Source organism: Crassostrea angulata, chromosome 5 (assembly GCF_025612915.1).
Source record: "Crassostrea angulata isolate pt1a10 chromosome 5, ASM2561291v2, whole genome shotgun sequence".
Lineage (NCBI taxonomy): Eukaryota > Metazoa > Mollusca > Bivalvia > Ostreida > Ostreidae > Magallana > Magallana angulata.
The window spans coordinates 19,985,709-19,998,309 of record NC_069115.1 but is presented as its reverse complement, the minus strand read 5'-3'; the positions used below and the strand labels follow the sequence as shown (position 1 = coordinate 19,998,309).

Genomic DNA, 12,601 nt, shown 5'->3' with positions numbered 1-12,601 from the left:
AATACAGCTCAAGAATATTCATTGTAATTAATTGGCTACTGTACAGTAAATCAGGTCCAGTACAAACATTATATTTAGCTATGTAGCTTCATTGACCTTCATTGCTTTATTTATCTACCTAAAGTGGGTTTATTTAGCTACTCAATCATACCTTTTTCCAAAATGGCATACTAAAAATTACACTCAGTTGCAGCGATGATTTTCAAACTTTGGAATGTCACAAGAGGCCAATAGGCCTAAACGGCCACCTGAGTACCATAGCCCATATGCAAACTTGTCGAGGAGTCATATATGCATTCAGTTAAGTTTCAAGTTGAAAAATTATGATATAGTAATGATGAGTACCTGCCTGAAATCTTTCAAAAATGATTCTGAAACCTATAATTCTAATTTAGTGAATAACTTACAGATCATAATAGAGTACATTACCTGACACTCAAAAATGTGCGATACTCTGATAGAAAATAATTTTCTCATATTTGTCAACTTTCAAATAAGTTTAATGTGAATATGTTTCCATAGATAAACTTAAACAAAATGGCTAGTATACGTGTTTTATCTAAAATAACCACCCATCCCCCATCCCAAGGGGCAGACAGATACTCTCAGAGTTTTCAAAAACCAGAAAATTCTATCAGTCATTCGGACTGATGACTTATCATGTTCTTCCAGTCTGGAGCAAATTCTATCATTCCAGATAAAACAGATATTTATGTTACAGTATTTTTTTAGTGTTATGTAATTACTTTAAAAAATATAAAGAGCTTTAATTACAAAAAAAAAAAATCTAAAATATATAATATAGAATTAATTTGTTCTGTTTCTAAATAAATAACTCCAAAATATGCAATCTTTCATTTATTTCTGTTCCGTTTCTATTGATGACTCTTTACAATTTATTTTAATCTTTCCTCGTTTTTATTCTGCTCCATTTCAGATATATGAGTAGTGTATGTGCCACAAACTCACGATTTTTAGCCGCTGTACTGGACTGGTTAATTTTCATTTAATCTTAATAAACGTTTGATCATATACAATCGAAAATTAATGGAATCAAAAGTAAGAGTTGATTCATGAAACGCCAATGATTGACCCTTCTCTATTATACAGAACAAGTCATGCCATTAACCTCGCTACATTTCAACAATGTCGTGCCGTTGTGGTTTAACCTATCTTCATACTTTTCTTTATTCTCAATCATCACATAGCATTTAGCCTCGTTCACACAGAAAAATGGTGGACATGATGCTATATTAGTGCAAGGTAAGCGATCAGAAGAAACTTTCATTTAAACACTCCCTAAAGCGTTTTGGAGATTACGACTAAAAGACAAAAAGGGTGCGTATAAACAGAAAATTTCCGGATTGTGGTAATGGAACTTACCGGTCACTCGGACCTGTAATATATGAAATTTTATCGGACATTTCGATTTTCTATCGGTTATACCGGTAGGACCGGTAGTTTTCGGAAACCTTGAACTCTTCCTGTAGGCATTTAAAAAAAAACCTAACTATTGAAAGCTTTTCTTGTTATACACACTTCTCCTGTTCCATCATTTCAATTCCAATCATTTTACATGTACTGCTTATCAGTGATTTTGGTTGTCCAATTACTACTTTACTATTAACGAGTCTATTTGTTTATTTAGAAAGTTTAAAAACTGTGTTTGTTTCAAATGATAAATATACTTGCATAACTTTGATTGCCCCCCCCCCCCCTTTATGGCCTAAACCCCTGAGCCAGGGTTTCACAATTTAGGTAGAGGAGTTTGTGGTAATCATAACCATGCAATTTTTTAACCACATGTGTGAAAATGAAGAAGATTTTCTGAGAGTAAATACATTTTTACTATATGGTTATACATTTCCATGTATTGGCCCTGCACTAGAGCCTAAACCCCTGACCAAGGGGTCGTGAATTTCACAATTTAGGTAGAGAACTTCATGGGCATCATTGCCATGAATTTAGTTTTTCTTAAATAGATATGGGAATAGAGAAGAAGATTTCTTAAGAGTTAATACATTTATACTACATGTATATGGCCATATTTGTCTCACCCTAGAGCCTGAAACCCTGACGAGGGGTCATGAATTTCACAATATTGGTAGAGGGCTTCATGGACATCATAACCGTGCATTCAGTTTTTCCCTCACATGTGTGGGAGTAGAAAAGAAGAAAGTTGGCTCTTTTTTGCTGCATATTTGGCCCCACCTGTGATGCCCTGGTGGTAGAAGAGCCATGAATTGCACAATTTAGATTCGTCTTACCATATAGACTGATGATTCTGTAAATTGTTTGAAATAGCTGAAATAGGCTGGGGGTTGAGCCGCTGACAAAATTTAAGCTTTAGTAAACCCAACATAGCCTTAAAAAATTTACATCATATCCTGGCAGGATAAACCCTGCTATGTTCAAAAGGAATACTCAATCATCCTGACGTTTCCTTTTACCTTACTAGGATATAAAAGCAAACGTATGGCTGATGCAGACAAGATTACGGACTTAACAACTTAATATTTTTCAAAACGTACGAAAACGAAAAAAAAATGTGGAATATCGGAGATTATTTATATATATAGCGTTTTATTGAACGTTGTTCTAATTTATATCATAGAACATATTAAATTATGTGAATACAATTTCAAGAATTATCTTTAACATGTGGTTGGTTTACTGACCGATCATCGGTCACTGCACTAAATTCTGTGCAGTTCATAGCATGGCATGTAAAGAAGCAACATACGGACTTATAATCATTAAAAAAACCCACCAAAAAACCGATTAAATGAATTTGTGATGACCACAAAATCTATTTCTTTTAAATTTCATAGCCATCGCCTGTCATTGCACACGTAAAACTTGTAGGTAAAATGTAAAATATTTGTGTCATTAGCGGATCCACGCTCGGTGACTCTCACTACATGTAAGGGATGAGTTATGAAACCATACACACAAAGCTTACGGGAAGGAATGCTTTAGAATGCAATTGCAGTTATGATATGACAATAGTTTTTATTTATACCATGCGCCTAAATATTAAAAGTGTTGGAGGTGAAAAGATTAAATTAAATCCCACTTCATGCTTTTTAAGGTTTGTTTTCATATATGAACTTTTAAATTATTAAATATCCATAAACGTGTTAAAAAAATTGCACACAGTAAAAGCATTTCTTTGATAATGTGTAGCATTCCAACTAGTCAGAATCAACGTTTATGCGTCTTTTTTTTTTTACTTTTAAGCACAATCAGGTACAGTTTATTTGCCAGAATGCCACGAGTACTGGTCTACACGTATTACTTTTTACCCTCTTATTATGCAATACAAGAACACAAAAATAGTTTTAAGAGATTAACAAGATCACAAACAACATTTTTCCTAGCGGTACTCCTTTTGAAAAATTTACCGTTTTATAGTTATAAAGCAAAGGATTTTGGGGGATATGGATCAGTAATTTAAGGGGCCAGCCCCTTTCTTCATAATACCGAATGAAAGCCCTTGGTATTTTGCACAAATTTTGTTCTATATGTATTTAGGAAATATTTAGGACTAAAAGGTTATAGAAGAAAAACATGAGCAAAATTTAACATTTTTAAAAACAAAAATTTCGTTTTCAGTTTGTTAATAGAATACGTAGGTTGAAAAAACTGGGAGGACAACGTTAAAGTGTCTACTTTGAAGATTTGTTTATTTAAAACTTCTTTCTACCGACCATCTCGGAGCCTTTCCAGGTACACGAGACCCATTAAAATAATTTTAAAGGGAATAACTCAAAACAGGAAGTACCGATCACAAAAATGTTTTGGTCATAATGAGTCAGATGAGAAAAAGAAGAAGAAAGATAATAATCAGCCTAAAAACATTTCTAAAAAACATTTTTAGTTTGTTATTTTGACTCACTATGTATTGCCTTTACACAGTAAATAAAAAAAAAACAGAGTAAAGGCAATGATATGAATTTTGAAATTTATATTATAGCTGAGGACATTTTTATATCTAATCTCATATTTTAAAAATTACCCGATAAAATCTCTGCGCAGAGTCTTGCAGTTTCTTTTCTCCACCAAACTGTCTTATTTTCCATTCCTTGCATTTGATATGGAAATATTTGCTTGTTATCTAAAACGGAACATTAATAAATAATATTGATGACTTTTAGCTTTAATCTCCTGCAGGAAATAAGATTAACATTGATACACGGGTAAAATATTTCCTTGCTAGTTATTGGTTTGGTTAGAAAAGAATACACCCTTCAGTCTTATTAAAAAGCAACACATGAACACAAATCTATGAGATACAATGTAATATACTAAAGATCATTTCAGTTTATTGCCAATTTTGTTTTCTTAAATAAATGTGAGTCAACTTTTCAAAATATTACAGAGAAGATACGGAAACAAATTATAAACAAATTAAAGAGTCTTTATGCTAATTCCATTCTGTTACAATATGAACAGGTGATGAAACATATTTTCGTATTCTTTATAGGATGAACATATGTTATGATGATATTTATCAACGTTGTATGTATTTTGCAGATTTGATATCGTCATATTCAAATAACTTTATATCGATTTTGATCTTTGACTTCCACTATGCATATTTTATATGAAGAAAAACTCAATCATCATGCATATGAAAAAAAATATAGGTGCTAGTGTAGTATATCTAAATGCAGTCGATAATGAAAGTACCTTTCCAAGAAATGAGCATTCAAATCTTTTACAAAAGTCCACCACTGTTGATGCCGTGTCTGACTCAACTGCAAACTCTACTACATCAATGTCTTGGTGAAGTTGAGATGCTGAAATTCCTGCTGCCGATTTCTGTATAACTGCAAATAAAGCATAACCCCAAATCAACGTAAACATTAAGGCACCCATGTTGTTATCAGTTGTACCCGTGCACACTTATACAATAAGGAAGTTAAAAAATAAAGTGAAATAACTAAAAACCAGTCATCCAGGGTAAAAAAAGGAGAGAGACATTTAAATATGATGTTTCGTTTTATTGTGTTGCTCAGACTAAATATAACTATTTTCACAAAATTTTAACCTCGTGTAACTTACGCCCTTCTAACCTTGAAAATTCAGGCACAGTTGTGTTGAAGAGAGATCATTTGAGACGGGAAAAAATCGCACAGTATTGAATTCACTCGCTGACAACGAGAGCGAAAGGAGCAAAAGTTAAACGGGGTCAAACAGTTACCTTAATACAGTATTGCTTTTAATAAATATGTTGAATTCGATAAAACAAATGCTAGAAAGCTATGCTTTTCATTCTATTTTCTTGTTTCTCTTACAACAGGTCGTCACAGGTACAGGTATGCGCTTATAATTGTTATCCAATCCTTATCAAATTGAAACCTCAGAAGTTATCAGTAAAATTAGGGACATAAATATAAAAGTCTCTTGTAAAACAATCCATTAATGGCGAATTCCCCAATAAATATATTTAACAGCTGCATGTTTCAAAATGGTGATTATGGCTGCATTCAAAATCATAGCAGCTACTAGCATTGTCAAATCAATTAGAAATCATAATCGATTAATCAGCAGAATCAGTTGACCATTAGTTCAATACCAACTGATTATTAACTAATAATCTAATCGGAAACAAATTGTATTATATTAATAAAATAGGGTCACTAAATTTCATTCTATGGTTTAATTCAAAATGAAGAAATGCTATTTGCAATTACTTTGAAATTTATAAGAGGTATGCTGTATTGTTTTCCATTTAGGAAGCTCGATGATAGACAAATTAACCATCAGATCTGTGTAAAATTTTAAGATATGATTTGTTTAGCTATTAACTATTATTTCGTAAAGAAGAAATCTGTATAAATTATCTTTTCAAATTGGGTATTTTCTAAATTTGTAAATATAGCTCTTCTCTTAAACGAGATCAATACTGTCTAAAGATGGCCACAACAATCGAGTTGTCTTAGAGTGTTACATATCTTTTGAGATTAAAAAAAAACCAACCACCACTTTTGCAATAGTTTTTATTTCATTAAGCATCGAATAAGAAAGAAATGATAGGTATAGTATTTATACATGTAACAAACTGATAATTATAGATAATAAAATCTTAAATCGATTATTGTTAATCGACAACCTTTCCAACTGATTGAAAAATCAGTTATCATGATAACAGTAGCAACTACCCCAGCTGCTAGGTTAAAGGAAGAAAAAAACACTGAACAAATGAATGATTTAATTACTATGCTTGCATATCGCTGATATGTAGAACTACGTAGCTGCTATGATTCTTAATACAGCTTAAGAATTTTTAATGTAATTAATTGGCTACTGTACAGTAAATCAGCTCCAGTACAAACATTATATTAAGCTATGTAGCTTCGTTGGCCTTCATTGCTTTATTTATCTACCTGAAGTGGGTTTATTTAGCTACTCAATCATACCTTTCTCCAAAATGGCATACTAAAAATTACATTCAGTTGCAACAATAATTTTCAAACTTTGGAATGTACCAAGAGGCCAATAGGCCTTTACGGCAACCTGAGTACCATAGCCCATATGCAAACTTGTCGAGGAGTCTCATATATGCATTTAATTAAGTTTCAAGTTGAAAAATTATGATATAGTAATGATGACCACCTGCCTGAAATCTTTCAAAAAGGATTCTGAAACCTATGATTCTAATCTAGTGATTAACTTTCAGATCATAATAGAGTACATTACCTAATACTCAAAAATGTGCAATACTCTGATAGAAAATAATGTTTCTATATTTGTCAACTTTCAAATAAGTTTAATGTGTATGTTTTCATAGATAAACTAAAACAAAATGGCTAGTATATATGTTTTATCTAAAACAACCACCCATCCCTAGGGGCGGACAAATAATCAGTTACTCTCCCTGTAGGCATTTAAAAAAAACCAAACAATTGAAAGCTTTTCTTGTCATACATGTACACACTTTTCCTGTTTCATCTTTGAAAATATGTTGTTACCATCTACATTTATACAAAAATCATTTTACATGTACTGCTTATTAGTGATTTTGGTTGGCCAATTATTACTTTACTGTTAACAAGTCTATTTGTTTATTTAGAAAGTTTAAAAACTGTTTTTGTTTCAAACGAAAAATATACTTGCATAACTTTGATCATACAACATCTTAATTACATTACAATCAATGAATAATCACTAGATAGGACAAACAGCGGAAGTTAACTCCATTATGAAGAAGCAAGTGAAGATCACTCCATTAACTGTAATACATGCATACAGGTGTGTGAGAGTAGAGAAAATAATTGCTCAACAATACATGCATTAACACTTTACATCAATTTTGGACCCACCCTAGAGAAAAAGTATTTTTTTTTATTTTAAAATTTACATTTTTAGTAGAGGACTTCCTGATTAACATACCGGTAATTATGAAGTCAGTTTTTCTTAAAGATTTGTGAGAGTAGAGGAGGCGATTTTAAAACATTATAAGCATTAACAATATATAGCCATATTGCCCCCCCCCCCCCCTTTTTCATGGCCTAAACCCCTGAGCCAGGGTTTCACAATTTAGGTAGGGGAGTTTGTGGTAATCAGATCCATACATTTTTTTCCCACATGTGTGAAAATGAAGAAGATTTTCTGAGATTTAATACATTTTCACTATATGGTTATACATTTCCATGTATGGGCCATGCACTAGAGCCTAAACCCCTGACCGACGGGTTGTGGATTACACAATTTAGGTAGAGAACTCATGGGCATCATTGAGATGAATTTAGTTTTTCTTAAATATATATGGGAATAGAAGAGAAGATTTCTTAAGAGTTAATACATTTATACTACATGTATATGGCCATATTTGTCCCACCCTAGAGCCTGAACCCCTGACGAGGGGTCATGAATTTCAAAATTTTTGTAGAAGGCTTCATGGACATCATAACCATGCAATCAGCTTTTCCCTCACATGTGTGGGAGTAGAAAAGAAGATAGTTGGCTCTTTTTTTGTTGCATATTTGGCCCCATCTGTGTTGCCCTGGGGGGTAGTAGAGCCATGAATTGCACAATTAAGGTTTGTCTTACCATAGAGAGTGACGATTCTGTAAATTGTTTAAAATAGCTGAAATAGGCTGGGGTTGAGCCGCTTACAAAATTTAAGCTTTAGTAAACCCATCATAGCCTAAAAAATGTTTACATCATATCCTGGTAGGATAAACCGTGCTATGTTCTGAAAAAGGAATACTCGATCACCCTGACGATTGCTTTTTCCTTACTAGGATATAAAAGCAAACGTATGGCTTATGCAGACAAGATTACGGACTAAACAACTTAATCTTTTTTCAAAACGGACAAAAACGCAAAAAAAAATGTGGAATATCGGAGAATATCTATATATTTAGCGTTTTATTAAACGTTGTTCTAATTTAAAGCACACAACATTTAAAATTATGCCATACAATTTTAAGAATAATCTTTAATCTAAGTTTGGTGCAGTTCATAGCATGACATGTAAAGAAGCAACAAACAGACTTATTATCATTAAAAAAAAAAGCGATTGAATGAATTTGTGATGACAACAAAAACTATTTCTTTAAAATTTCATAGCCATCGCCTGTCATTGCACACGTAAAACTTGTAGGTAAAAGGTAAAATATTTGTGTCATTAGCGGATCCACGCTCAGTGACTCTCACCACATGTAAGGGATGAGTTATGAAACCATACACACAAAAAGGATGGCTTTAGAATGCAATTGCATTTATGATATGACAATAGTTTTCATTTATACCATGTGCCTAAATATTAAAACTGGTGGAAGTGAAAAGATTAAATTAAATCCCACTTCATGCTCTTTAAGGTTTGTTTTCATATAAGAACTTTTAAATTAACAAATATCCATAAACGTGTTAAAAAAACAAAACTTGGACACAGTAATGGCATTTCTCTGATAATGTGTAGCATTCCAACTAGTCAGAATCAACGTTTATGCGGTTTTTTTTTTTACTTTTAAGCACAAGCAGGTACCGTTTATTTGCCAGATTGCTACGAGTACTGGTCTACACGTATTACATTTTACCCTCTTATTATGCAATACCCGAACACCAAAACAGTTTTATGAGATTAATAAGATCACAAACAACAATTTTTCTAGCGGTTCCCCGTTTGAAATATTTACCGTTTTAGAGTTATAAAGCAAAGAATTTTAAGGGATCTAGATCACTAATATAAGGGGCCAGCCCCTTTTTCATAATACCGAATGAAAGCCCTTGGTATTTTGCACAATTTTTGTTCTATATGTATTTAGGAAATATTCAGGATTAAAAAGTTATGGAGGAAAAACATGAGCAAAATTTAACATTTTTTAAAACAAAAATTTCGTTTTGATTTTGTCAGTAGTATACGTAGGTTAATAAAACTTGCAGAACAACATTCAAGGTGTCTACTTTGACGATTTGTAATTTAAAACTTCTTTCTACCGACCATCTCGGAGCCTTTCCAGGTACAGGAGACCCATTAAAAATATTTAAAGGGGAAAAACTCAAAATCGGAAGAACCGCACAAATGTTTTAGTCATAGTGAGCTATTGACATTTCCAATGTACTCTGATAAATTATGCGCACTAAAAAGGTTTGAATTATGTATCTATCTGGTTTAAAAGAAAAGTAGTTATCTCGAGTCTTTTAAAATTAGTTGTATTTTTAATAAAACTGACCCCAATTAACATAAGTTGAAAAAAATGGATAATGGAGTCAAGTTAATGAATTTAAAAAAAACCATCATAATCACAAGGAAAATTGCAATAAAATTATAAAATTGAACAGGTGTGAATGAGGGAGGTTTCACAGGATATTTTTTTGAATTTGTTTGGTGTTATTTGACGTATAAAGCAGTATTAATATACTTTTCTAATGTTTCATGATTTTAAAATAATAACAATTGGTTTTTTTCTAAGCGATGAATTTTTGGGATAAAAAGTGCTTGAAAACAACTATTGAAAAATAAGAAATATAATCTAGAAAAAACTCCTTTTGAAATACAGATTGCAATTGAGAAATAACTATGCTGTAATGGATTCAATTTTGAATAACATCAAACTAATTCAGGAAGTTTTGTTTGTTTGGAATGGCACTTATAAAAATGTAAGATCGTGTAATTTATGCATATACTGAGGTTCATTTCTGTTCAGAACTAAGTTCCCTCTGTAGACTGTTTATCGTATTCATACAGCAGATGTCCTCTTAATAAACAACTCAAACATGTGCAGACCATAAGATCAGGTAATTCAATTTCAGGAAAACAAATAAATGAAATTTAAAAAATAATTAGTATGTATCCATTATTTGTTTATGAACAGCTGCACGTACATTGTACGAATTTTGAAAAAAAAATTGAATAAATTAAAACCAAATTAAATAACCATAAAAGGTCGTCTCATTTCACGTGTTCAGATAAAATATCAGTACCAATGTCAAAGTGTTGTTTGAGTTAAAACGTAGGAAAAGATGAACACATATCTGTTTTTTTGTTTTGTTTTTTTTCGGGGTTTTTTTTGGCATTTTTTTACTTTTTCGGGGTGGGGAGTGTGATTGGTACGAATAATTTTTTAAAGATTTTTGTGCAAGTCAAAGAAATAAACAAAGATAAATGAAGCTTTTAATTCAAATCTACGTAGACTCTATTCCGATGTTTTCAGTACCGGAAATTTTTTCTTTGTTTAAATGTGGTTAAGTATCAAGCAATAATACATGATTGTGTCTTATCTAAAATGTAGATGCCAAACTCAAACTCAACAGTTCAGAAAGTTTCTGTATCACAACGACAACGAAGTTGTTGATACAAATCAGTGGTTGTATTCTGAGGCGGACGGATTAAACAACATTAGATATGTCACGAAGTGAAATTCAGTCATTCGGACTATTTTTAATTTTTGTCTAAATAATTTTATTTTTGGTGTTAAATGCTATCAATTTTTTCCTCTATTTTCACAACTGTTATGATATCATTTTAAAAATTCTGTGCAGCCTTAATCGACTTCTTTTTATGTTTATAGACACTTCATCTTTCATTTATTTTTATTCCTTTTATTAACTTGCTGCTTAAATGTCATGATTTACCTAAAACCTGTTTGATAATTGATTTCCTTACATCTCTACATTGTACATTGTATGTTAATCCTTCATTGTGTAATTCCATGCTTCAGTATATATAATTTTGAATTGTAAGCTACATGTACGGTCAATTGGAATAAGGCATTCTGTGCTGATGTATACCAAACTCATGTGAAAGTATATTCCATGCAAAGTTTATATAAAAGTCTTAAAAATAAAACCCACGTTGGCTTGTTGGAGGTTTTATGAGGATGGATCCAACAAGAGAATCATCTCAGGATTAGACCAATATTAATCAGAGCGTAGTTTCGTAATAGATATTAGTAATAACAGATTTTTTTTAAAAAGTGATTATTATTTAATTACCATTCAAAAAATCACAAAAACGTTTAGGTAGTAAGACAAATAATGTTTGCGTTGATCTTGTGTTAAATGCATCATGCTATTACGCAATATTTAGTATGAATGATGGCTAAATCATAGTCAACAACTGTATAAACAGACATAAGAGGAAACAGTTCAGAGGGAAGACTTACTCCTTTGAAAGTACTCTGTACAAAACTAAAAAAAAACCAAGAAAGTTCCATCTAGATTCGAAATATGAAATTTAGAATTCGGGATTCAACACCTTAATCAATCAAATGATTGATCTGAAAGCCTGTACAATACATGTAATACTGATAAAGACTGCTAAGTGATAGATAGATAGATAGATAGATAGATAGATAGATAGATAGATAGATAGATAGATAGATAGATAGATAGATAGATAGATAGATAGATAGACTTAATTTTGCTACCTTGAAATTGTTTTTTAAAACAGCGGAAATATAAATTGACTTGTTATCATAAATAGCATGAAGGATAAGCAGAATGTAGGTTATCAGGTGAAAAATTTGGCAATTCAGGATGAAAATTATGTTTCCAAATTCTGAATCAGTAATCATTTACAAAACACCCAAAGAGATTTGGACTCATGAACTGCAGTTTACAAAACTTCAGGATACTTTAACCATTGAGCTATGACGATATACAATCAAATCGATTGATATACAAACAGTTTGATAAACATTTGAACAGCCATTTTGTAACGCAGTGTACAAGTTTACGTGTGCCCAGACAATATTTATTCATATCCAACCTACCAGCCTAGACCGTGGGGAATTTTATTGCAGTAAGATCTCTGAGAAAAAAAACACAAATATTCAGGAATTCTCATAAAAGTTAAATCTAAACAGTAAATAAATGACGATCTCTTATAATTGTGCACTCAATAAATTTAGATGTATCTACCTTAGTTTACATATGGATATGCATTCATTGTTAAGATACATTTCAAAGTATTTTCATCATTTGTTTAATTGATTTATTCAGCGTTATAGCCCTAGCCATAACGCCAATTATTTAAACCTAATTTTTCCATTATAAATTATTCTTAAGCCTAACCTGCTATGCCGTCGTCGGAACCCACGGGTTTTCTATCCGTTACACTGCTTTCAACTCAGTGTAAAAAAACCGT

At 31.8% G+C, this 12,601-nt stretch overlaps 1 protein-coding gene across 1 annotated transcript in view; it reads right to left on the bottom strand.

Annotated features, from left to right (window-relative positions):
• Positions 1-4,908, bottom strand: part of LOC128184696 (furin-like protease kpc-1) — a 35,232-nt gene extending 30,324 nt beyond the window's left edge. Inside the window, exons 1-2 of the mRNA XM_052854266.1 lie at positions 4,693-4,908; positions 4,019-4,117 (exon numbers count right to left, since the gene is read on the bottom strand). Coding sequence (XP_052710226.1) covers positions 4,019-4,117; positions 4,693-4,881 — 288 coding nt within the window. The 5' untranslated portion in view covers positions 4,882-4,908. The remainder of the gene's footprint in view (positions 1-4,018; positions 4,118-4,692) is intronic.
• Positions 4,909-12,601: the final 7,693 nt, after the last annotated feature.